The 26,704-nt window shown below is 41.3% G+C and overlaps 3 protein-coding genes across 5 annotated transcripts; 2 read left to right on the top strand and 1 right to left on the bottom strand.

The window, feature by feature from the left end:
- Positions 1-1,996: 1,996 nt before the first annotated feature.
- dmap1 (DNA methyltransferase 1 associated protein 1) lies at positions 1,997-8,148 on the bottom strand. The gene is made up of 10 exons (XM_030432431.1): positions 7,682-8,148; positions 7,350-7,441; positions 6,738-6,933; positions 6,461-6,619; positions 6,189-6,356; positions 5,800-5,985; positions 5,336-5,407; positions 4,570-4,642; positions 3,784-4,136; positions 1,997-3,581 (listed from the first exon to the last, which is right to left on the bottom strand). The coding sequence occupies exons 1-10, from the start codon at positions 7,775-7,777 to the stop codon at positions 3,522-3,524; spliced, it is 1,455 nt and encodes a 484-aa protein (XP_030288291.1). The 5' UTR covers positions 7,778-8,148; the 3' UTR covers positions 1,997-3,521.
- Positions 8,149-9,571: 1,423 nt separating this feature from the next.
- Positions 9,572-16,999, top strand: hnrnpm (heterogeneous nuclear ribonucleoprotein M). 3 transcript variants are annotated; one of them, XM_030432426.1, is made up of 16 exons: positions 9,577-9,860; positions 10,712-10,899; positions 12,497-12,549; positions 13,274-13,281; positions 13,503-13,596; positions 13,689-13,934; positions 14,130-14,283; positions 14,394-14,443; positions 14,530-14,587; positions 14,728-14,841; positions 14,920-14,997; positions 15,305-15,373; positions 15,467-15,568; positions 15,714-16,297; positions 16,393-16,444; positions 16,549-16,999. In XM_030432426.1, exons 1-16 carry the CDS (start codon positions 9,766-9,768, stop codon positions 16,710-16,712), a joined length of 2,109 nt encoding a protein of 702 aa, XP_030288286.1. In that variant the 5' UTR covers positions 9,577-9,765; the 3' UTR covers positions 16,713-16,999. The 3 variants fall into 3 exon arrangements, with proteins under 3 accessions (XP_030288289.1, XP_030288286.1, XP_030288290.1); XM_030432429.1 differs by lacking the exon at positions 15,467-15,568 and having other exon boundaries at positions 9,572-9,860; positions 16,549-16,870; XM_030432430.1 differs by lacking the exons at positions 9,577-9,860; positions 12,497-12,549 and having other exon boundaries at positions 10,766-10,899; positions 16,549-16,870.
- A 292-nt stretch (positions 17,000-17,291) lies between these two features.
- timm44 (translocase of inner mitochondrial membrane 44 homolog (yeast)) lies at positions 17,292-24,607 on the top strand. Its single transcript, XM_030432432.1, has 13 exons — positions 17,292-17,408; positions 17,871-17,975; positions 18,199-18,402; positions 18,524-18,604; positions 18,725-18,874; positions 19,208-19,344; positions 19,720-19,805; positions 20,748-20,840; positions 21,364-21,488; positions 21,761-21,811; positions 21,986-22,075; positions 22,873-22,983; positions 23,740-24,607. Exons 1-13 carry the CDS (start codon positions 17,379-17,381, stop codon positions 23,857-23,859), a joined length of 1,383 nt encoding a protein of 460 aa, XP_030288292.1. The 5' UTR covers positions 17,292-17,378; the 3' UTR covers positions 23,860-24,607.
- Positions 24,608-26,704: the final 2,097 nt, after the last annotated feature.

The raw sequence follows: 26,704 nt of genomic DNA, 5'->3' as shown, positions 1-26,704 counted from the left end.
TCTCCTCTGCCTCCCCGGGGCTTTAATGTGGAGAGTGGACAGTGGGGTTAATGCCTAGCTGTAAGCACTGCTTAGCGCCAGTGATTGGGTTTGCGTTGTAGCAAGCCTTCCCCCACCAGCTAAAAATCCAGTGGAAATGACTTCCACTGTCCAGCCCCGTGGGCGTCGGTGATTTTCCGACCTGCGGTTTCAGCTCCCCTCCCCTTTGTTGCAGCTCGGTGTCCCAGGGGGCTCAGGTGAATTTGATGTGGAGCAATGATTAAAAGTTTTCTCCCTCAAGGTGACCTAAATACAGGAGGAGGTGAAAGTCAAAGAGGGACATGGAGATGAGAGAGAGAGGGGGCTCGGAGGTGGCAAGTCTGTTTTGGACATTTGTTATGGCCCATGTGGTACGGGGAGGAAATTATCTAGACCCCGTCCTCACACTCCCTATTGCACCATCCCTGCCTCTTTCCCCTTGTAGTAATCTGTGATTGTATGTGACATGATGGGTATAAAGCACTGTGCCACAGCAAGGAGGCATCGACAATCTAATCATTGTCACATCAGCGATTACCTCGAGGCGTGATGTATTTGAACAGGCTTCTATCACATCTGCCATTACCTGCCTCTTCCTGCCTTATGTCCCTCAGTACACATCTTTTCTCTTAACTGTGTGTTCAATCACCACCACCCAGCATCGCCCGCTGGTGCGGCCGAGCGACCCCTCGACAGTGACGTATGCCGGCGATTAGCCTGGATACAGTTCAATTATGATAAACAGCCAGCGCACCTCTTAGGCCGTGATTAAAGCCTCGGCCCGGCCTTGATAAAGAGATCCCATCTCAATGCCATCACAACCACATTATAAGACACTCTGGCGCGGTGTTCTGCCTCATGCTTTTCACATCAGTGTTGCAGAACGTACACTGTAGCCTGGATTGGAGCTCACGGCAGATGGAGCAAGATGAGGGTCTGCCGGGGGTCTTTATCATTCACACAAGGCCGGCGATGCATCCCTGCCCGCCCATTTTCAATTTGGACTGCTATTTATTAATAACCTCCACTTTCTTGAAGCCCATCTTACAAGATACCTGCCACATAACTTAAGATGGGTTTAGATATTGAGAGATAGCGAGGGGAGCGAGGAGACCCGGTTTTTGATAAATGGATGAGCAGTGATGAAAAGAAGATATCAGAGGAGCATGAAAGGAGAGAGGAGAAGGGAGCAGAGCATTAATCCAACGAGCAGGCCAAACCGAGAGAGAGCGAGCAGGAATGAGAATCAGAGAAAAGAGGGGAGAGAGGGAGGGAGGGAGGAGGAAGCAGAAAGAAAGATAGCCTCTCGGCTGTGTTCTGTCAAGGGAGAAATTACACATTTACGGAGGTTTTTTCAAGCAACGACGGGTTCCATAGATCAAACCGCTGGATTTATGAGCCAATTTTCAACATGAAATATAGACACTGAGAATCCATTTTACCCATGTTTACTTGCCTTCCCTCACTCTTTTTTTTTCTCTCTCTCTCTCTCTCAATCAAATGGCCCACAGTGTGTGGATGGGTTTTACTCCTGTAACCTCAGCAGCGCTTATTAGAGCTGTAAACAAAGAGGTTTTAAATGTGCTGATGATGCAGAATTTGGGGGAGTAGTTTAATTAATGACAGCTAAGAAAGGAGGACTCAGAAGTTGCAGGAACAAGTAACACCAACAAAATCACACACATTTACTTATCTTGAAAGAGCATTTTTTTCTCAAATGCTGAACCAGAAATCTCCACTTCAGTTGCACCAACAGGTACCAAACCTTTCAGCTTTCCTCTTATCTATATTCTGAAGGTTTTTACCGGTAGGTGTATTCATATGTCATTCATTACCTGATTTATACAACAATTTATTCTTAAAAACTGACTGCTATATTAACTAAAGATATCAAATATCTGTACTGTTTAAATTTTTCTAACAACTTTTTTTTTTACGTTTACTCCCGACATTTTGACACAAATATCTGTACAAAAGCTGGCTCGTTACTTTAGTTTTAATGCATTCGAAGGGAATTATCGATTATTTTTATTTTGGCCTCATTGTAGGCCGCCTTTCTAACATGACAAGAGAGATTTCAACCATTTGACATCAAACACAGCAGACGTAGCAAGACGAAACAAGATAGTAAAAGAGGAAGACTCGAGTAAAAGGTGTGACATGGATGGCCGATAAAAATGTCCTTCAGAGGGAAAACTTTTACCTTTGTACTTCGAGTACACTTCAGAGCCTGTGCTTTCAAACTTTTGACTTGATTTAAGAAGTTGAATTAGTACTTCTACTCATACCAGTCTTTTTTTAACAGAAGTACCCTTACTTCTACTTGGGTGAAGAATGCGATAACTTGAAATGTACTTGAAAAATACAAGAAAAAGCAGACTGCAATTTGAACTGAAAAACCTACAGGGTATATAAATACACACAGTACGTCCGGATCAAACTGCTCCCCTCGTCTGAGCAAACGTATTGTAAATTTGCATAGAAATTAATGTCTAAGTAGGCTAAACGACATAATTGACAAGCAATTAGCAATATTATGGAGCGGGGACCTAATGAAGTTTCAGTGGCTGTGCCAAACTAAGAATGATCACTGCTTAATTATCATATTAATGAAGTCATTAGTTGTCACTTAACTTAGATGACAGGTAAGGTAAGAATGTCGTGATCCTACAATTTCCCCAGCAAATGTGTATTCAACACTAATTACCTCCGAGATCAGACCTCATCTGAAAAAGAGAGACACATGCTTGAAATGAGAAAGGGACCGCAAAGGCATAAACATAGATGATACGCAGCAAGGAAAAAAAAAAACAATGAGGTTTATTGAATCATTGACTAAAGCATCTTCAAGGTTACCTGGGGACAAACAACACAAATAAAGAACGGGCAGCAGGTGGAAGCTCCATCTGTCAGGGAGCGAGACGCACTCCGGTTCAAGAGAGAGCTTCAGTGGGCACTAAAGGCTAACACAAAAACACATTTCCAGTAAACACTATGGCATGATTAGACTAGGGGAAAAAAAAAAAAAAAAACCTCAGATGGGTCAAATGAGCATTGCGTCTCCAGGTCCTCCCACTCCCAGCGTCTCTTCTTTCATTCCAATTCATTTCAATTACCCAGTCATTCCCACCTTCTTCCCCATGTCCCGATTAGCTCAGCCTGGCAATTTACAGTTGATCTTGCCTCATCTAAGGCAGAGCAATGGTGGAGGCAGGGAGTCGAGCGGTAATGGAATGAAATGTCACTCAGTTGTTGCCTTTGTCACAAAGATGCTGAGAAGAGATGGGAAGGGGCTGGAGAGGTGTCGCTGGTAGGTGAAAAGTTGTGTGTGTATGTGTGTGTGTGAAGTCACTGGTGCTTCTTTGTAAACGGAGAGAAATATGGTGGCCTGCTTCTGTGTCCCTCTTGTCCAGCCATACACTTGTGTGCGTCTCCACCATGACCACAATAACTAACACGGCTCCTTTTCCTCAACCGTGTACCAACCAGTGCTCTCGTCCTCATCAGGGCTTCTTCACCTTTTTGATCGAAGACGAGCTGGATGCAGACTCTCTCCGTTTGCGCTGCAACGTGACAGACAAAACAATCACATCAGGTTCTGGGAAGGATATTCCACTCTTTCTGCATCCCTAACAGTCATGAAAGTATTTTACCAGTTTACAATCAAAGGCCATTTCCACAACATGCTGGCAGATCTGAAGGGGAAGCTTGCCATGATTTTACTCCTTGTTTGGAAGAGTTTGTGTCTAAGCTGTGAAGACTTACTGAATTGGGGGTAAGTGGTGCTCCTACAACATCAATGATCTGCTCCTTGGCTTCCACCTTGATGTCGTCTGCACTGGGCCAGGACTGAGCTTCACCCCCTGGGGTGGATGCTGTAGTGCTGTTGGTGGCATTGAGTTCCCCGCTCAGTGTTGTGGCGGCTAGTGCGGCCGCTGTGATTCCACCACACACGCCTCCGCTGCCAGCCTTCAGCAGGGCCTCATAACGATGACGCAACATCTGTTGTTCGTACTCACAATTGCTGTGTGCCTGCTTTAGCTCATACAGAAGCACCAGGTCGCTACGAAGCTCATTGAACATCTGAACAATCTCCTCCGTGGGCATGGGGTTAAGATCTGGATCCATAGACAGACACAAGTGCAAAGAAGACTGAAAATTAGATTGAACCGCTTTGATTGACACAGCAAAACTTCTAGAATTGTGAGTTTATTATGGTGGGTAGATGATGATGTGAGAAACCCTTTCATGTAGATATTGTAGGTGGTTACCTTGCTACTCAGTCTAGCCCAAAAGACAGTCATTATTCTTGGTAGGGTAAAAGACTGCTGTTAAACTGCACTGTTCTCTTTTCTATTGGTACACATTTCAAAAGTATCTTGCCTTTAAATGGCTTTTAGACAAAATAAAATAAAAAAAGGTGTATGTTTTCCTTTATTGTACCATATCAGGACCTCAAATGTAGTATCCTTTTATTCTACGTCTGTTGCAGAGAGCTTAAATGTAAAACTTTGAAAGGTTAGCTGATTTCTAATGTTTATTCACACTTACCCACTCCTTGCTCCATCAGAATCTGCTCAATGGCCTTGATCTTCTTTTGGCCAACAGAGCTTGGCAGTTTCATCTGAATCACACATAAACACACAGAGAGACACACACGGGTGTGATTCAAGGTGCCGGAGATATTAGGATAAACAGCTCCACCTTGGGGCTTTTAATTCGTTTGAAATGCACTTCAGCAGGCCAGATCAAAATGTCTTTATCCACTGAACTCTGTCTGACTGATTAGCTAGAGGGGTACTCCACTCCTTTAGCAGTGCTAATGCATTTTCCATAGAGAGCGGCAGCTCCTCATCAGTCTTAAAGATGAATAAGAGTCCCCTTGCTAGGTCTTACAGATATTAGCTAGTCACTAACAGAATTAATCATCTCACTGCTAATGAGAGATAGCTGGGCTCAAGTCAGACACTCTGGTTTCTCACATACATCAACTGCAGGGTCAAGCTTCGCTAAATTGTCTTGATATTAATGGTGGTTTATTCAAAACTTTAAATTTAAATTCATGTTAAGAAAGTTTAAATGTAATGTTTTAACATCAATCCAAATGATAAATAGCACAGTATAGAGAAAGTTCCCTAATACAGAGTTATTGGACTATTTCTGAACTGTGCAGTCTCAGGTTTGTTATTTGTTTTAAATTGGTGTTTTAGCTTCTTCGCTGGTTTTAGAGAGCCAAAGTAAAGTATTAACCTGAATATATGTTTCAGAATACTCCTTTTGTAGTTTAAATACCTCATTAGGATCTAGTTTTACTCACCCTCTGACTGCGCAGTGTGACCCCTGCTGATTTGAAGTCGGGGAACTTGATGCCTGCTGTCTCTGGAACAGCCTAAAGAAGAAGAAATAACTGATAAGAGACAATATATTGCGCCACTGTGAACTCTGGACAGACCTGACATGTAAAATGATTCAAAATGTATTACGGGATAAATACGGCCTTTACAGTGAGTCACCACACAGACAATACAGCCCCCTCAGTTTCTCTGAGACACAGCTGCTCCATCAAAACAATATAAAATGATGAATACAAAATAATGACACTGAGCTGAATCTTCAATATTTCAGTGTACTATTGGTCTGAATGAGCACCATCATGAGGTTAACAGATATGACATCGCAATAATGAAAATAACGTTGCTTCTAATGACGCTTTAACGTGTCGGTTAGTATTTCTCAGGTATGAATGGTTTGCTTGTGCTTGACTTCGCTCCTTTATCATACCGGTTTTTCTGTTTCTCTTTTTTGTGGGAGCTTCTTCTTGGATACCCTCTTTTCGGCTCGTCTTAACTCTGTGGTTGTGTCAGCTGCTTTAATGAGTTTCTGCAGATCCTGGGCCTTCTTCTCTCGTTCTTTCTTCCTGGTCTCAATCTTCCTTAGCTCTTGAATGAGATATTCCTCTTCTGCCACCTGCAGGAAAAACAAGGGAAGTGCAATTATAATATCTAAGAGGCAGACAAACATCTCACAAGCTTTGGCAATATTGTTTGCTTTATTTCCCTAAAAAGCAAACTAAATTAACAAATAAAGTTATAATTGGTTAATGCTCAGCCTGATGTTCATCATCCTGGCTAACAATATAAAAATCCAAATCAATGCACAAAGTTACTTACTTGTTCAGGTGTGCGATTGAAGAGCTTCTCCAGCTGCTCCTTACGGCGCCTTTCATGGCCAGCATCAAAGATGTAGATCTTGGGCTCTGTCCCTGAAGCTGCGCGGACCTTGGTCAGCTTACCACAAATACTATAATACCGTTCTTTCAGGTCTTCCACAGATCGTTTCTGAAAGGCATACATGGAAGAATGTCACAAAAAAATGTGTGCTTTAACTTACAGCATGATGATTTCTTTGCATATGTCTCCAGTGAAGGGGAATGTGAGATTACCCTGTATTGCTGGTGGTCGTAGCGGTCGTGGACAACTACGAAGCGCAGGTCGAAGCGCTTGCACAAGTCAAACAGGTGGTCTGTCTCTGCTTTAGTCCAGCCATCGTCGTGGAGATGCACCTGATATTCCTGCTCTGAGTACACTGGGATCTGCACTGTCTATAACGGCAGACAGGAGAACAGAGTAAATGAGTGCATACATCTGAAAAGGAGCAGATGACTGAAAACGGGAAACTGTAAAAATCGATTCTCTGTTTTTGAGTGCAGTCATCCCTACCTTGTTAAAGCGTGCAAAAGGGTAGTCCTTGCCCTCCTCTGCCACACGTCTCCAGTGGTGGAATATAGCCCCATCCCTGCGAGCTGGATTGGTGAAGGGCATCCACTTCCAGGGACGCACCTTTTTACAGCCGAGCTTGGCTTTGACTGTCCTGTACCCCTGAGTTGTATCACTGGGCAGCAAAGGGGGGGCATCTCTGTGGATGAATAGGAAATCAAGGCTTTGTTAAAGCAAGGGTGCAAAATGTGTGGAAAATCTGCTTTATTGATTCTGTAACTTAACCAGCTTTATTGGGATATTCAGCACATACAGGTAGGCGACATAAGAATACTAAAAAGCAAACACCCCTGCGGTGTGCATGGGCAGAAATAAATAGTTATCAGCCTCATGCAAAACAAACACTGCAAAAGAGACAGGTGACAAGCTGATTTACACATTAGAAAAACAAAAGGTAGCAGTTGTTCTTTTCTATGCCTTTTCTTGAATCCAAGATGAACAATCTTTATGGTTGGATAATGGTCGGAAATGTAGTTATACACACTGGACTTGAATCAAAACCTAAAGGGTAATTCAACACAGATATTTAAGACAAACTCAAAACGTGTTACTTACTTTTTATCTGAATAGAGCAGAGCATAGACCTCTCGGTGCATTCCCTCCGGTCTCTTGAAGGTCAGCGTTTCTGTTGACTTCTTGGATTTTTTCTGGAGACAGGTGATGAGAAACTGGTTACTTATTTTAAAGAATGCCTTTGGTTATACTATCGAGCACAGAATAGCGACATTTTCTCAGTTTTGCTGCAGGAATGGTATTTTTTGATGTCTTTTAATCTCATAGCCTGTGTAACTCTTTACATATTGAGTAAAATTTGGGGAAATGACAAGGTTACTATAGAATACTGGGACAGGCATCATTATGGTTATCCTCCTCTATGTATCTCTCACCTTGTCTGAGTTGATGAGATCTTTCTTGCTGATGGGCCCGTCATTTTCTCCTCCAGTCAACTCCAGAATATCCCTGACATCAGCCCCAGTAGTCATGATTAACAAGTTGTTTATCAACGCTTCTCACAACCTGTCAAACGTGAATGCTTTGCATTCATTCACAGGCGCACGTCTAGTAATGCGGTACTGTACAAAGAATACGCTCTTAGCTAAAAGCTAGCGCTAACGTCATTTCGAAGACAACCGTTACGTTAATTTCACACCAAGCCGCACACAGTCAAGTTGCGATTTCCTATAAGACGTGTTTCCGTAGTGTTGCCGTAAACGTTTCTACCATACGTGAAGCAACAGAGACAGTAATTAAGAATATTCAGAAACTATTGTTGAGGCTAGGTGAGAAGCTAGCCGACAACCACCACTTCCGTCCCCGCTGATTTCGTCGTGGCTACTCGTCTGCTCAGTTATCGACTGCTGCCCCCATGAGGCCTGGCGGTGCACTGCAGAGTCTCGTTTTTACTTCCCGAAAGAGGACAACAGCTCTCTCTCATTTTAAATATGAAAATACTAATTTCTCATTCATATTATTTGCAATCAGTAAATTGTGACATTTACCAGAATGTTTTCTTAAAGAGAACACGAAAGCACAAAAAGTTTTTTATTCAACATGCAGTAGGTTTTAAGGTTTGTGTATGAATATTTGATGTGGTGGAGGAAACACTTGAATCTCTTAATTAGAAACAGTCAAATTAAAAGTCCTTAATTCAAAGAAAACAAGGCGTTACAGTAATTTATTTTTTAGTTGTAACGGGGTAATATAATGCGTTACTGATGATATTTCAGCAATATATTACTATGGTTATGTCATGTAACGCGTTACAATCCACATAAATAACTGACCAAAGTGAAGCTTTATTGTTGTTTTTTAAGAATCCATCCACACCAACATGACCATATTGATATAGGCTCTGTGTGTTTAATATAGCCGAGCCTCTTAATTCTTTGTTCAGTCTCTACGCAACTGAAATGAGCTGTATTACGTAGGTCTAATGAAGAAGCTTAATTCTCAAAGCGCACTTTAATTTACATTCTTGGATCACATATGTCCATGCACTCCTTGTTCTGTTGACCTTAAAGCTAAAGAAAAAGAGATTTTTTTTCATGTCATGTCATGATAGGCAATATTATTGAAGGTATAGGTCTATTGTGTTTCATATGACTAAGCTTCAATATTTATTTCTATCTCATAATGTATTAGACTTTGAGCATTTGTCTGCCTGCTCATCACTGTGTCCAAAGCCATTCCTTTATTTCAAAGGATCTAGGCTATTTCCTTGTTCTACAGAGGTTACTTGGCCATTTGCTGTTTTTGTCTAAAAAGAAGTGTGATACGTAATATATTGCTTTACACAGACAGTACTATTGTAACATAATACATTACTAGAAATTAATCAATCAATGAAAGTAATGAGTAATATTTTAAGACTAACTTGCCTACCACTGTTGACCAACTGGTAAAGGGGGAACTTATTTTTTGATATATGGGTGGTTTGTTTAATAATCAATCAAGTTTTATTTTAATCTACTAAAATACATGATGAAAATGATTTGATTAGAATTTGTATAAGTTATCTGAATTTGCAAAATGACTAAAGTTATTAAATTAATGCAATGAAGTAAAAAGTTTCTTTCAAATCAACGGAAAATGAAAATACCCAAGAAAAAAGAATGTACCTCAAAATTGCATTTTCATTTATTATTTGAGTAAGTCACTTTCCACAACTGTTTTTCTGCATTTCGGGTACTGTTTTATTCTGAAAATCCCCGACCGTGGCGACCTTTACTTTTGAAAGCACCGGATGTACACTGCCGTGTCCGTGGTTTTAAAAATTCCCAGCATTCGTTCATCTCGGTCACAGACTACTCTCCGCCATTTTCGTTAGCTGGTGTCGCAGAAGTGCTCGGTGTAATCAGCAACATTTTTATACCATTAAGCTCTCTTTTGAAGGCGTTTGACTCGTTGATATCAACGAAGATAGTCTGAGACATCACAGTTTAATTTTTAAAATACTAAACTGCGCAAGAAGATGTCCGAGCAGGCTGAAACTACTACCGAGAAAGTAGGCCAGCAGCAGCAGCAGACGCCACCACCACCACAGCAGCAGCAGCAGCAACCGGCAGCGTAAGTCCATTCATCAAGGGTCCTTTGTTTGCGCTCACTAGCTAGCTAAAGCTAGCGTTAGTTATAGAGTTCGCATTAATGTTCCTGATCCACGAAGTAAGCGACCAGTCTTCAATGAAAATATTTTCGTATCCTGAACAAGAAACTATCTGATAACGTGCTGCATGTTGGTAAATATTGATGTTATGTGCGTTGATCCGCCCCGTGTTTTTGGGGCCCGTCTACTGACTGGGAGAATCCATCCAGTTTACGTAATTAAAAGATTGCGATGATTAACGACTTGTTGATGCAGAGAAACTAAGTGATTTTTCCCTTTTTATATGTGATCGCACTTTGACTATAGACATTGCGACTGTGTAACATTTTTTTGTGTTGATAGGCCCGCTATGTCCGAAGAGCGGCCTTGCCATGCGGCTTAAGTTAGCGGCGATCATCTTGAGGGCAGACCATTCATGAGTTCAAACCACTCTAACTACATCTAAGCCTCTCAACTGTTTTAAGTAGTAGTATTATTTAAAATTGTTAAAAAAAACAACAACAACTTATTTATTAGAATATATTTTTTTCCTCCATTAGTTTCACTAGCATTACCGGATTGAGTTACAGCAGTGGCCTCATTGCAGGAGCAATGGTCAGATACAAAGTCAAAATGTCACAGCTTGTGTAACTTGGGGGGGGGGGGGTTATAGCATGTACTTAGCAATTGTGTCTGCAGTTCTTTTAAACCTACTTAAGTGTTTTGCTTTAGCTCTGGACTTGGTTGGACAAACACCTTGGCATGCCTGTATGGGTTATATTTTCTTGTTTTTTTTAAACTCACTATTACACTCTCTTTTTATCTCATTACACAGAGAGGGCGCAGTGAATGGGAAAGGGAAGCATGAGTCCAATTCAAGCAGGAAGGAGAGGCCCCAGAAGAGAGGTGGAGGCGGGCGCTTCGAACCCTACGGGCATGTGAACAAAAGATACCGTGTCTTTGTCAGCAACATCCCCTATGATGTGAAATGGCAGGCCCTCAAAGATCTGATGAAAGAAAAAGGTAAGGTGTTTGGATAAGGGATTGACACACTCACCTTTTGGACCTGACAAAAGTTGCAGTATCCACGGTCATTTTGTTTGACCACTGCAGCTTTGAAAGGCTTTTGAGAATTTGTGAAGGGACTTAAGTTGCACAAAGTTGATTGAGATCTTGTGGGAGTTATTTGGAACCAAGGTTTTGGATGAGTTTCTCATTTGTCTGTCAACTAAGGAGTTGCTGCAGACTTGCACAAGTGCTTTGAACCTGGGTGTTAGACTGAACATCTATTCTCCATTGAGATTAATAAAACCTTTGTGGTTTTTGTGAAGTGGAGGTTGCACATTTGTAAAGCTGGTTCACTAATGTGAAAATCCAATGGCTTGGGACCATGAGCGGTATAATGAGATGATTGCAAGTGCATGAAAAAATTACACTACACAGCTATAATGTAATTTTGCCCAGAAACGGGGTATAAGTTGCTCTCAATTAATGGTAAACCCTGTGGTCTCATGATTGATATAGAAGTCCAAATTTTGTATCAAAATACATTTTTGATGCAGCAACTTTGAATTTCTGGTAAGGATTTGCCTGAAGTTCTCAAATGTACAATGTGGATTACCATGTGTTGTTACTCATGTGAACGTACTTAGAATTATGGAGTACTGGAATACAATAGATGTATTATAAGTAATGCACTTAACTTGGCATTTACTTGTAGTTAAAGCATGTGTTAAAGGTACAATCCTTTTCCAGAAGGAGCGCCTTGTATTCGTTGTATGACAACTGACTGTGGAGTTAAATTGCATTTTCTTTTTTAGGTGTGACCGTGACAAGCAAATGTTTTCTCAGCAGATCTCCATGTTGTGCCAGACACAGCTATGCGTTGGGGATTTTCTTTGGGGTACAGGTCTACAAAATGAAGCAACTTCTTATGCACTGTCCTTGATTCTAGAGGTTTGTTCACTGATGTCCATTCGTTGAACAGACACGTGATCGGGAACAAAGGCGTGGCAGTGGTCGACGCTGAATCAAAATTCTGATATTGTGCATTTCAGGAACAGGTCCACTTCAAGAACATGTTTGCCATTCTTTCCCCGTAGGAGCTTGCCTTCATTAAGATTATGGTTAGATTTCTAGCTGTATGTTTCCTCTTAGGCTCGGCTGATGGTAGAATGCATTGATGAATGGCGACATATGACTTATTTGTATGCACAGGTTTGACAATGAAATGGGCTGAGGGATTGAACAGGTTCTGCCTACTTGAAATTATTTGATCAATTATCTCCAGGAAGGTGGTGTTCACGGCATTTTATCCAAATAGGAAGGCAGATGGCCATTTCAACAGTTGGTGTCCTCAGTCTATTGCTTTTGGTGCTGCGGGTGTAATCAAGGACAACAAGGACAGGCTAAGAAGTTTCCCTTATTTAAAAAGACCCAAGCTTGCTTTTTGTAGACCTGTACCATATTGTGCTGCTGCTGAGGTGCTGGGGGAAGGCAAAGGACTGGCAGTCTGAGCTCACTGTCACCGGCCGCCCTACTTGTGTTCTGCTCTAAACCCCAATTGTTCTCTCGGCTTCTCTCCCCTTGGTGTGTGTCGTCTCTGGAATCTGATTTGTAGTGGGTGAGGTAACGTACGTGGAACACTTAATGGACGCAGAAGGCAAATCGAGGGTAAGTGCAAATACATACAAATAAAAACATGAATAATCCTAGACAAACCTGTGTTTGTCAGCTTTGGTTTCTTTACTTTCATAGTTGGGAATTGTTCAGACACATAAACCTTGTGGAGTGTGTGAGATGGTGACATGCTGGAGGCGTGTTTTCTCTGGTGTCGTCTGTGGCACTGACTTGAGGTCATCCTGAGGGTTGATGCTCTCTTAACGTGACTACAACTTTCTTTGTAGCCAATCATGTGGGATTTCGCAGTAGCTGACAATGTCCCTTCGGTTGCTGGATTTGCTCCTCATGACCTTAAAGGGTCTAGTCTGCAAGAGGTTGTTACAAGGTTGTTAGATGGTTGTTAAATGTAACTCAGTAGAAGTGCTTTACTGGAAAAGTTACCTCCAATATCTTAGAAGTGGGAAATCCTATCACACTGTGGATTTTCTGCCCTTTGGATGTTGGAAAAATACTGTTTAATATTCACCAGACTTTCCTGCATTGTGTTAGTGGCTGATAAAAATGTGACGTCTTGAATGTAACTTTATTTGGAAGCAGAGTTGTGACCAAGGCTGTAGGCTTGTGTGACGTTGAAATATTTGTTGTGCATGAAATTCTCTAATTTTGCTTAAATTTGTGTCAATTCAGACACCAGACCTAACCATTGCTTTTTCTAATTTGATATATTCTTTATTTCTCTTGGTGCGGCCTGTTCTGATGTCATCAATCAACAAAGGGTTGTGCGTAAGTAGTCTCAGTCCCACTTATTCCTTTTGTTGGTGTAAATGCTTGCCGGATAGACAAAATGTTAATGTTGCACTTCTGTTTAAGTTAACAAAGTGAAAACACATGCACCAATGTTGCTTTAAATGACATATCTTGCAGATTTTATTTATCTATTTATTTATTTTATTAAAGTTTGGAGGTTGATTGTTCTCATAGTATGTATACTGTTTTTCTCTCAGTGTTGTTGAGTTTAGGACTGAGGAGCTAATGAAGAAGGCAGTGGAGAAGGTCAACAAGCACAACTTCAATGGGCGACCCCTAAAAGTGAAGGAGGTAGACCACAGCATGAAAAACAAAGGGCAACAAAAGACATATAAATGTTGTTTGTAGATTTCCTATAGTCATATTTTCATTCTTTTTGTTAGGACCCTGATGGTGTGATTGCTCAGAGAGAAATCAACAAGTCTCAAGGCGGAGGCCCTCCAGGGGGCCATGGTGGAATGGGAGGAATGGGTGGAATGGATCGCATGAACATGGATCGCATGGGCCCTGGACCAAATGGCCCAATGGTCAATATTCCTCCAAGCTTGATGAACAACCCAAATATCCCCAACGAGATAATCCATGGTCTCCAGGCTGGCAGGATTGGCAGCACCGTCTTTGTGGCCAATGTGAGGCTTGCACAGTTATCCCATTGTTTTTTTTATACTGAAAATCTAAATGTATTGAGATAAGAAGGAAGCAGCAAATCCATTTGAGAAACTGTACCCAGTAAATATTTTGTATTTTAATAGATAAAAATGACTTCACTGACAAATGGTCGATAAACAAGTAACCATTTCTCAAATTGCTCCTTGTGCTCCCAGCTTGACTACAAAGTGGGCTGGAAGAAGCTGAAGGAGGTTTTCGGCATGGCAGGCATGGTGGTGAGGGCTGACATTCTGGAGGACAAGGATGGGAAAAGCAGAGGCATGGGCACAGTCACATTTGACATGCCCCTTGAAGCAGTCCAAGCTGTCTGTATCCTTTTGTAAAATGTTGGCTGGTTGTAGGTGTATGCATAGAATGTTAATGCAGTAGAATCAATGTTTTCATACATCTCCTGCACACTTTCCTTAATGATTTCACAGCTATGTTCAACGGGCAGCTGTTATTCAACAGAGTCATGCATGTCAAACTGGTATGTTGCCTAAACCTCTGTGTACATTGGATGACATCATGATTGGAGAGCACAATCTGACTGCCTTTATGTGGCCCTTTTTTCAGGATGAGAAGTCCCTGCCCAAAGATTTTGGACCTCCTGAGAGAGCCCCTGCTCTTCCCCGTAAGCATACATTTAAGTTCTTATACTGTTTTTTTGTAACTTAAGAAAGTAATGCTGTAGATATGAGATCTCCATTTCATTTCTACAGAACATTTCCTGTGTGTACTATTCTTAACTTTATGCCCATTTTCTGTGCCAAGGTGGCCTGAGTGGTATTGGTTTGGGCCTGGGACCTGGTGGCCAGCCCATCGATGCTACCCAGCTCAACAGAGGAGGTGGAGGAGGTGGTGGTGGAGGGATGGGCAACATGGGAGGTAACCAGCTATAAGTTTTGTTTTTGTTAGACACTTGAATATAAGCCAATTACTTAACACTACTCTTCTCACTTGTAGATATGGGTGGAATGGGCTTTGGCAACATGGGAGGAGGCCGTATGGGAGGTGGCGGTGGCGGCGGCGGAGCAGGAGGAGGTACGTACAGAAAATGTTCAAGTGGCTGCAACCCTTACTGTATTCACCCAGACTGTTTAAACTATTTTCTATTAAAGCTAATTCAAAACATCCACTATTCATGATACAATCCCAACCAAGTCCCTGAAATATTGTTATTGGTAAATATTTACAGGAAGCTTTTGGCTCCAGTACAAATGGCTTATCAGTGAGAAGCAAAGTGCAATCAATAAAAGTCATGATTTTGAGTGACGATGCTAGGTAACCAACACTGTCCATCTGATTCTTGTCGTGCCTCTTGGAGTTGAGACTCTTCTCTCTGTTCCAGGAATGGACAACTTCGGAGGAATGAACAACATGGATCGCTTCGGTTCTTCAGGAATGGGCAGAATGAATGGTAAGGAAATGTTTTCTGATGGGCTAAGCAAGCGTGGAACTCTTTCACGTTATGCTGGATGTTTTCTAATGGTTTCATCTCTTGCATTGTCAGAGATGGACCGTGGGATTGGTGGTGCTTTTGACAGGGAGTTTGGGCGAAATGAAATGGGAATGTCTCGCAATAGTTTTGGAGAATCCTTTGAAAGAGGAATGGGTTAGTATTTTCAGGATATTGTTTCAAATTCCTCCGATAAATACTCTGTTGAGCCTCACTAGATGTAATGATCACTTCAGATTTACCAGTCTGTCTAAGCTGTCGTTTTTTTTTCTTCCCTTCTTTTGTTCACTCTGTTTCATAGGAAACTCCTTGGGCATGGACCGCATGGGCTCTGGAATGGACCGCCTGGGAGCCGGCATGGATCGGATGGCAGGAATGGACCGGATGGGCATGGAAAGGATGGACCGTGCATCTGACCTGGACAGGCTGGGTTCTGGGTTCGACCGGATGGGCTCTGGGTTGGACCGGCTGGGGCCCAGTATGGACAGGCTTGGACCTGGCCTGGACCGTATGAGCTCCAGCATGGACCGCCTCGGCCCAGCTGGCTTTGACCGCTTGGGCCCGTCTGGTTTGGATCGCATGGGATCTAGCCTGGAATTTGGGTCCCCTATGAATATGGATCGCATGGGCAACACCGGGATCGACAGAATGGCCAGCAGCTTCGACCGCCTCAGCAATACTGGAGGAATTGATCGCTTCTCCTCTGGTGGCCTTGACCGTATGAGCTCTGGCATGGATCGGATGGGTTCTGGAGGCGCTGGAGGTCAGTTTGATCGCTCTGCAGACATGGATCGTGGATTTGTTGGCAATTCCTTTGGAGGAGCTGGAGGGCCTGGAGCTGGTGGAAATAACATCAGGAAGGGATGTCAGATCTTTGTCAGAAATGTAAGTGTTTATCAACAGGGTAGCTGAGTGTAAATCATTTAAAATTATCTTCACATACGATTTGTAATTCATTTGGAAATGATTTTGTCTTTCAGCTGCCATTTGACTTCACATGGAAGATGCTGAAGGATACCTTCAATACATGTGGTAAGAGTGGCCCTAGTTCTGTTATATGTGAATATGAAATTAACTATTATTGTTGGCTGTTGACATTAAGACCACTTCTAACTTTAGTACTTTTGCTTCTTCAGGCATGGTTCAGTATGCCGACATCAAGATGGAGAACGGCAAGTCCAAGGGCTGTGGTGTGGTTCGCTTTGACAACCCTGAAACTGCTGAGCGCGTCTGCCGGACCATGAACGGCTATCGGCTGAATGGAAGAGAAATTGATGTTAGGATTGATAGGAATGCATAAGTGATTTATCTGCTTCACATCTGGCATTTCATTTAGTCTGTAATGTCAAAATGATCTGTATCATCTGAATTGCCCTTCAGCATAACATAAGTCAGTTGGTTTGTTTAGATATTCGTCACGGTGAAAAAATGTTGTTTTAGTTTAGTAATTTGTAACAGTGAATGTGTTTTAGTTATTGATCCAATTTTACTTTTTTAGAGACCAAATTTTTAATTTTTTTTTCTGTCATGCTCACTTGTCATTGCCTTTGTTATATAAGGTGTTTTGATAAATAAACATCAATATTTGAAATTGTGTTGTGTTGAAATTGTGTCATTGCCTATCAATATAGTAAACTCGTTGGGGAACCGTGGAGATCATAAATAAACAGCTTTATTGTGAGTGATATACTGGGTCCAAGTTAGTCACAATAGTAATTGATAACAATATACTTGTTTAAGAAATGAAGGATGTGCATATTTGGGCAGTTTGAGTACATATACGGACATGATGCCAGTTTGTGCCAAATGACAATGAGTATATGAATATATATACAATAGATATATAGATGGTACATGGAGCTGAACCACACGGGGGAAACAACGCTGTGGAGGTAGCGTATCAGATCCGCCTCCTGGATGTGGAAGGTCACACCACCGGAAGAAGGTCATAAGTATTACATTCAAGATGGCGGCCCCCTTGTGCCAGTGTTATCAGGTGAGACTTTTTGTGCTAAATAACAGCTTCGAAACACCACGAAAAAATAAAGGGAAAACTAGACATATTTGCTGAACTGCCTTTATTACTACTGACTGCAAGTGTCACCAATTGAAACTCAGAATGGGCCGCTAATGTAGCAGTTAGCTAGCTATGTTAGCTCTGCTGTCCAGCCGGTATTTTTGTGTAACTCTTGACGAAATCTTTTTTCTAAATCTTTTAACATATGGTGTGACTTTCCTTCACGCCTAGTAATGAACAGAGTTTGTCACCAGTGCTATAATTTTTTCATTAATTGATTAATTTGCTTTTTCTTGGACACATATAGTGTACGTCGACTTTTCAGCTAACTTTCATTGACATCAACGACATGCCAAACTATGAATAGTTTGTCTCATGTGCTGTGTGGTTATCTAGCAGTAGCCTATACTAAAGTCCGAGGGTGTGTTCGTATTTCTCCAGATATGTGTAAGAAGAGGCTTGGTAGCCTTCCCTTCATCTTACCTTCTCCTTCACAACAGACCCAATGTCTACAGGATACGAGGGATCCCCGCATGCTCCTCACAGGTACGAACACTCTGGATATGTGGAGAGGTTTACAAACTCCAGCAAACCTCACACTGGTTTCACATAAAAAATACTGATTTATAGTGACTTTGCATTATCAGTCACCAATATTAAGCACTTGTAGCTTAAAAAAATCAGCCTGATACAGCCGTTTGATTGAGCTTCTCTAGTCATGCTTGGAGTAAATTAATTGTGTGCCTTGGATTTTATTCCCACCAACAAGGTGCCTCAGTCAGCCCTCCTGCAGGTACGGTACTTGTCAGGGGAGAGAGGTGGTGGCAGAAAAGGTTTCCTGGGGGAGTTTCTGGACAACCTGAAGCAGGAGCTTAACAAGAACAAAGAAATGAAAGAAAACATCAAGAAGTTCCGGGAAGAGGCCAAAAAACTGGAAGAGTCGGATGCGTTGAAACAAGCCAGAAGGAAATATGTTAGTAATTGACCACACACACACACACACACACACTCAAACACTCAAAAACTGCATTTCTGTTCATCAATATGAATAAACTAGTGTGAGGTCTAAACACACATGCCTGTGTCCTCTTCAGAAAACTATAGAGTCTGAAACAGTGAAGACATCTGAAGTTCTCAAGAAGAAGCTGGGAACCATCTCTGAAACAGTTAAAGAGGTAAAAGTGATGTATATTTCAATCAGATGCAGACTTTCATATGACTGTCATACCATAGATAGGCCACTCTAGTTGTTCCAGCCATACCTACAAGTTGTGTGTGTGTGTGTGTGTCGGCAGGGTCTAGAGGAGGTCAGTCGTACAGACATTGGGAAGAAAATCAAGGAGGGAATGGAGGAAGCAGCCAAAACAGCTAAGACCTCTGCAGAGAGCGTCTCTAAGAGTGGAGAGAAGTTGGGCAAGACCGGCGCCTTCAAAGCAATATCACAGGTATGGGGTCGCTGTGCTCAGATAATGCATATGTATGTCCTTGTTTACCAAAAGTTAAATTGTGTTTGTTGGTTTTTATTTCTCTCAAATAAAGTAAGGATAATCTCAAGCTCTTTAACAAAGAGCTTTCAGAGAGTCAGTTGAAAATAAGTAGATTTCAATTTGACGCCTTTTTCATGGCACGTTATTCAGTGATGTTTCACTTAATTACCAATTTTATGCACTGCTAAGTCTATTCTGCTGTGAGAGAAAAACATATTCCATTCATAGAACTTGCTCAAAGATAAAGGATAACGTAGGAAAAAAGTTATGTACCTTCTCATCTGTTCATAGGGCATGGAGAGTGTGAAGAAAGAGATTGATGACCTGGGACACACTGGCCCTTATCGACCTCCCGCCAGACTCAGGAAGAGGAGTGAGTTCTCCTCAAAAGGGGCAGGGGATGATGGCAAGGTCTTCGAAGCCAACGAGTACGTGAGTGCCCTCTGCTTTACCCTGATACTGAGAGGGGAACGCCCCTGAGGTTCAGAGATAGCTAGTATCACTTAACTAGCTTCAGACTGTCTAATGATTCATATTAAAAATATTCAAAGTGAAACTGACTCAAAGATGAAAAACTGTGACATTTGAGACATCATGCTGTTTTTTTAGAATAGAGTAACATGTGACAAATGTGAACCTTGTTAGTAGCTCAGTGTTTCATTTATATTTAGTTAATTAATCTTGCTGTGAATACTGCTCCTTGGGTAATAATGGTTAAATGTGATGGTAACCATGAGTACCCAACGATCACACATCCGTTTCCCTCAGCCTGCTGTTCTAAGTTTTACTTTGTGTGTTTTCAGGGAAGCTATGGGTGTGGTGCTTCACAAAGACTCAAAATGGTACCAGCAGTGGAAGGACTTTAAAGACAACAACGTGGTCTTCAACAGTAAGAACCATTTGACCTCTTCTTTTTCTTTAACAGCTGATTGTTGTGGTACTCCCGTCGCTTTCCTACCCATTGAGACCAGACAGAGAGCCTTACTTTGTTCTTGAGATGTTGCAGCCTTTATTTACTGGACAAATCAGTGGGCTGCAGTGAACTATTAGTATCAACTCTGCTCTCTTGTAACCTTGTCTGAGGTGATACACAAAAAGTACCCGTTTACAGGTGTGATCCTCAATGGAAACACAATTATTATGATGTAGAAACACAAATTAATAAGCAATTGCTGAAAGAGCCGGTGAATAGAAGCTGCCACTATTGGAGAGTGTGAGAAAGGGGAATTTATAGATGAACAACACTGTGCTGATGTGGTTGATATCTTGCACATTAGTTAGGAAAAACAATGTTTAGACAGGTGGTAATGACCTGGGTTACAGTTAGGACATTATTCAAAGCCAACAGATCTGCTGCTGTAGATTTCCATAGATATTGTTGCAGAATCAACACTTTTTAATCTACCCTAATTGTTGGGTTGGGCGGTGAACCAGAACATCATTTTTGAATTGTGGGCTGCATTTCTGGCAGCAGAATTTCTTTGGCTGATTTTGAGTCAGCAAAATATTACATTATTATTATTTGAACTGGCAATGTGGCACATGATTTATTGATAACCTGTTCCTACATAATGTTCTACACAGCATTAAACAACCCACCAGCAGAACTTCTACATGACTTTTTAGCGGCATCACATTGTATATGCTCTATTTAATGTCTTTTACTTTAATGGAGCTTTAGAAGGTCAGTTTTTAGTTGCTAAAAAGAAAAACATGAAGCTTGGTTATGGCACTGCCACCCAGCAACTATGCACAACAGCCTTTTGCTGGGCCTCAGTTTCTGTCTTTGTCTAACCAGCAGGCTGTTTATGAACTTGCGTGTGTGTTCCAGGGTTCTTTGAAATGAAGATGAAGTATGATGAGAGTGACAACGCCGTCATCAGAGCAACTCGCGCCGTCACCGACAAGATGACTGACCTCATAGGTGAGTGTCTTCTGGTTTGATAGACTACATTTATCAGATTAAGAGGTATAATAATGATTTTAACAAAGACACAAAGGTTATGTATACTTCAGGGTATCTATGGTTACATATAAATTCTCTATATAAGTTTCATTCAATATATTCAGTTATTCTATAGCTTAAAGATATTTTGGGTCAGGATTTCTTTCAGTTTTTCATAAACGCAGATGTAGTCATAACTATATTAATAAATGAGATGAGAGATTTTGACAGCGTATTTATATTATAGTGACATATATTCAGTGACATGTATTTGAGAAAGATTTAAAGAAAAAGGCTAAAATTGTGTAGTTTGAGTGTTTTTACGTGTATTACCTTAAAGTACACATTAAAAAACACTGGCTCTGTTCAGTCACAACATTACCTGAGTTTCCTTTGGTAGCATAAGTAATTTTCCAGCTGAACCATCAGAATCCTGCTTTTACCGTGTATTTTCCTCCATGCATGTGTGTTTACTGCCCATGTGCTCCATGTATGTGTTTAGGTGGGCTGTTTTCTAAAACGGAGATGTCTGAAGTACTGACAGAGATTTTGAAGGTGGACCCATCCTTTGACAAAGACTCTTTCCTCAAGCAGTGTGAAACGGATATCATCCCCAACATTCTTGAAGTACGTTGGACTGGCACCCTTTTCTGTTATTGACTCATTCAGGACATTTTAGAGAATTTATGTATGGATATATCAACTTAGTGCACATGCTAGATGATATTTCCAACAAAAACTGTTTCCATTAGTTTTTTTGATGAGGATAAGAGATAACTTTATATTTAACTTCATATTTATATTTATTAAAAAACAGGTTGACCTCTGTAATTAGGTCTTGATTTATTTGATTTCTCCAGGGAGTTCTTTAAGCTGGTGTTTTCTCTGTCTCCATGCAGGCGATGATAAGAGGGGAGCTGGAAGTACTGAAGGACTGGTGTTATGAAGCGGTATGACCTCTCTCACACACCAACTCTGACCTTGGAGTGCTAAAACACAAATACCTCTTTGTTTATGGCTATGTAAAGACAGTAGTTGGCTGGTGACATTGGTGCACATATTACCTTTGGGTGTGGAGCTCTTCATTTAATGTTTGCTTATAGTCTTATCTTATTTTTCTTCAGACATACAGTCAGATGGCACACCCAATTCAGCAGGCCAAGGCCATGGGACTTCAATTCCACTCTAAGATCCTGGACATCGACAGTATTGATGTAAGCAACTGCAGAATACACTACACAAGATTAATAATGAAGCCCTAAGTATTGGAGCTCCATGACACTCTGAAGGTTTATCTTAATCCCTGAAGTTCACTGTTTTAGAATCAATACCAGCGTGTTGGTGAGCGTTCAAAGTGCCCCAAATGAACGATTAGCCTAATGTGACAGCTGGTTACGTAAATGATACAAGTTACTGGCTAGACTATTCTAAATCCGCTAACCTTTTCAATGAATGACTTTAATTCAAATCAAACATTTATTTATTTCAATATATATTCTAAGAACTAATAGATGCTACTTTTCTTATAAGAAACACAGACAATTTGGAGCTTTTTTAAAACCATGATAATATTTTCTTTGATGTAAATAGCCTGTTGTTAGAGTTGTCTGGATATGGTCATCTACAGGGTAGAGAGTAACGATTGGGAATGTTTAATGCTGTCACAGACTTTTGGAAAGTCATTTATGTCTGTTTAGGTTTGTGTTAATCTTCAAACAATAGGATTTCCTCACATTCTCTACCGAAGCTGTTTTATTAAGGCTCTGTACAAGGTATCCATATCATATTGGTATTGGTGATACCAGCCTGGGTTTTACTTAGTATCGAATGAGAAAAGGAAGTCACATCATTGCTGTCATGAGAGTATCAGTATCTCTAAAAGTTCAGACTGTGTTTAAATCCTTTCAGCACAACGTCTGTATTTCTAAATATCTCGAGTCATGGTTGTTAAGTTGTTAAATATTTGAATACTGTAAATATTTGGTTTAAGAACATATGTCCTCTCCTCCAGTTGGCCATGGGAAAGATGATGGACCAGGGTCCGGTGCTGATCATCACTTTCCAGGCTCAATTAGTTATGGTGATCCGAAACCCCAAAGGAGAGGTGGTGGAGGGAGACCCTGTAAGTAACACGCACACACTTAGATTTTCTAGAATCAGCATCTTAAAAGACAAAACATGTTAAATATATGACATTTGTTCCATATAATATAATAGAAAGCTTGATCTGGAAATTTGTCATAATCCCAGTGTGTCAGAACTTCTCATAACTGTGACACCAAGTTAATGTTATGAGACAATAAAGCCCCCTTTTACTATTTGTTCATGACTTTTATTTCTTCAGACTCACGACCCAGACCGAAGCTTTATTAGCTGTAAATCAGCCGTGTTGGTCCACTCAGGGCTCGTCAGGGACACCTGTGATTGGTTAAGAGGTCAAGGTATCCACTCAGTACCATGCAGTTGGCATCTGCCCAGTGTTCAGATTAAAAGACTCCTGCAAAAGGATTAATGGTGGATGTACTGTTCTCCCTGTGTTTTATCAGCTGGATCCAAATGCCTGCACAGCAAATGACCTTTCTGCCTTTATGGACTACAATATTAAGTGTCTCCTACACCCAGATACTCACTTTTACTCCTCATCTGGCCTTTAAATTTTTTCGCCACTTTCAAACCTTCTCGGTTTAAGAGACAAATGAGGCATCTGTGTATTGAGGATTCATGTCACGGTTTCAGACAGATGCATAAAACCCAAAATGGCTTAGTGTGCATCAGGCTAACATAGCCACAAAATAGATGTTTATATTTGGTTTTGTCAAAAAATTATTCGATTAAGAAGACAAACTTAACAGTTAAGAATCTCTTATTCTCCCCTCAGGACAAAGTTATCAGGATGATGTACGTGTGGGCTCTGTGTCGAGACCAGGAGGAGCTCAACCCAAATGCTGCCTGGAGACTACTTGACATCTCCGCCTCTAGCACTGAACAGATCCTCTAAGACTCTTTGAGATGTACCAGACACTCTCAGACTGCTAGAGAACATACTGTACCTGAAGAGGCCCTGTAGCAGACTGAGAAGAAAGCTGGCAGGGGAGGAAAACACATGGAGACGAGGGGACAGACAAGTGGGCCATGGGCTCACTGCACAACGGAAACATTGTGGAGTTGTGCTGCTAGATGCCAGGTGCTGCACTCTCATTTTTTTTTGTTATTGTTATTTTTACTTTTATTACACTTGCTTCTGTTTCAATTGCTGCAATCCCTGGTATATGTTTGAATGCCTAACTATTCCTCAGGCTCACACTAGGGGGCAGTACACCACCAACAACTTACATCCACTGTGCTCTGTGCAGTGTCTATATGGCTGTCCATTAATTGAAACTGCCTCTTGGCATTTAAGGGATGAATTAAGTTATTTAACTCGGGTTAATCTTTTTCATTATGAATTTCATAAAAGAAAATGTGGAAATTAAGGGAGCTGATTTGTAACTGAGCCCCTGAACATCAGGTTGGTGTTAAAAGATGTCTTGGCCACCGTCCTCTGTTTCATCAGTCCCTTTTACTCCATCTCCTCCTGTCTGAGGCGTTAATATCTCAGTGGTTGGTGGCCAATCAATGCTCTCTTAGGTCATTGTTTGTATGATAATTGTCTGATGTAATTGTTAAACTTGTAAGAAAGTCTATATTTATTATGAAAAATAAAGATGACCCCTGTTTTTGACACTAGCAGACATTTTTAAAAACAATTTTCTGTCAGCTATTTTTTTACCTTCTACATTGCACATGGTTGAGTTTCTCTCCTGATCTAGGAATACAAAATGATTCCTTTTAGGGCAGTTGCAAATGATGTTTTTTAAATTAAATCATCTAATGGGATTTCAGTGTTTGCTATAATATTTCATTTGGGGGGGGAAAAAAACGCTGCTTCAGAGTGATTTTTTATACAGTTTCATTTTCAGAGCAGAGCTGGAGCACTCATTTGCTTTGAGTGACACTTAGCTGCTAGAATTTAGTTAAAATGATTGAAGGAGTTTGACAGCATTCTTGGTCTAGGAGACACCCAGGAACAAAAAGCTCATCTCTTACCTGCAACAGTTTAGCGTAACATGAAGCTTTGTCTTTTCCTCAGTGCACATTCAGCTCTCAGTGATGACATTAAGACTTTGTGCCATCGTACAATTCTGTTCTGTTCGCAACTCCCTGATGACATAATGACCTTCAGTGTTGTAGATTATAAGTCACAGTACATGTGTGTAATGTGCCGTGTCGTCACCATAAGCCATGTGGCTGACAACTCAAACCTAATCTCCTGGACAAAAAACGTAACTGAGGTTGCGAAGGCTAACTGGCACGCATTTCACCAAATGTCACCAATAAACTATTAGACATCAGATGTCAGATCTGTCCCCACGTGATGGTGATGGAGGTTACCTCTGCTGGCTGTGTGGGCACATAGCAAAGATGATCGCAGCTATTGGTGTTAATTCTGTGTTGGTTACCAGCTTTGTTGCAGGCAAAGGTCAGGGAATGAAGTCATCAATCAAAGCTGCATCATATTGGGCCTTGTTTTCTCTTGTCACCCGTTGCTGCGTTTTCCTTCTCTACATTCTGCCCATTTCCACTCCGTAAGATGTCACTACCTTGATTAAAATGTCTGAATTGCCATCACCCTGATAATTCTGTTTTCCTGCATTTATTTTGGCCTGTTCCATCCTGTTAAAGGGGAATTCTGCTATTTTTAAACCTGGGCCCTATTTTTACATGTTTTGGTGTGTAAATGATTCATAACTACCCAAAGTTTTGGAATCAGTCCAGTAGATGGCCTCAGCTGGCAGCTGCAACACTGCTGCAATGGCTTCATCAAGTTACATCTGCTAAAAGTGCTTGTTGAGGGTTATTCTAAGCGTCTACCAACAGTACAACAATAAACATCTCCTACAGAGACAGACCATTTTCTTAAATAAAATCTGTTTTAAAATCAGCATTCACTTCTGGTTTTACACAGGACAAGAACAAAAATAAAAATCATCTTTGTTTAACAATACAAGTGACGAGTCAACCAATGCCAGCTGATGAGAACAAACATCAAGCACACAATGCCTTACATCCTGTCTGTCGTAGTCCAAAAGTTTTAGGAAGTTTAAATCATAGATACACCTAAACATGTAAATATTGGGCTGCTGTTAAAAAATACCAGAATTCCCTTTTAAAATGCAGTGCTGGAACCCCCAGATGCTTCATTCAGGACACATGCTTTACAAACAGTCTGTCTGAGATGGTTCTGGGTGCAGATGAGAGGGCGTGATCACACTACAGTAGCTGTTCATCGCCCATGGCAGCAGTCCGACAGCTCAGTACAGATGGTGGGATGCAGAGCAGCATGCAGTGTTGCATTAATTCGGACTTGCCTGCTTTCACACAGCAGGATTGATTGCAGCGGCCTTGGGTGTGAAGGCAGTGTGTAGCTTTATATATAAAAAAAGCTACCATGTTGTGTATGCCTGCATGTGTGCAGTACTGCATCCATCTGTGCATGTGGACCAGCAGCTCCACTGTTCCTGGGCTGTCCTGGATGATGGATCCTCTCTGTTGCTGAGCTGTGCTGAGGCTGCAGCTCCCCAATGTAGCGCTCATCGCTCAGGATGCACCCCCACATCTCACACACACAAAACTCCAAACAGGTATTCAGAAGAGCCACCCTGGAGAATTCACTGCTGGGGAATGTGGTCAGCTGGATCCGATCAGACGCCTACGGGCCAAGAGAAGATCTGACTCACACACGTTACCGAGTTTGCGCTGCTTTTAACATCAAGTTGACTTAAGATCGATTCACCTACCTCTAG

The sequence above is a fragment of the Sparus aurata genome, chromosome 11, assembly GCF_900880675.1.
Source record: "Sparus aurata chromosome 11, fSpaAur1.1, whole genome shotgun sequence".
Classification (NCBI taxonomy): Eukaryota; Metazoa; Chordata; class Actinopteri; order Spariformes; family Sparidae; genus Sparus; species Sparus aurata.
The sequence above is the reverse complement of the archived record's forward strand: the minus strand, read 5'-3'. Positions and strand labels throughout refer to the sequence as shown.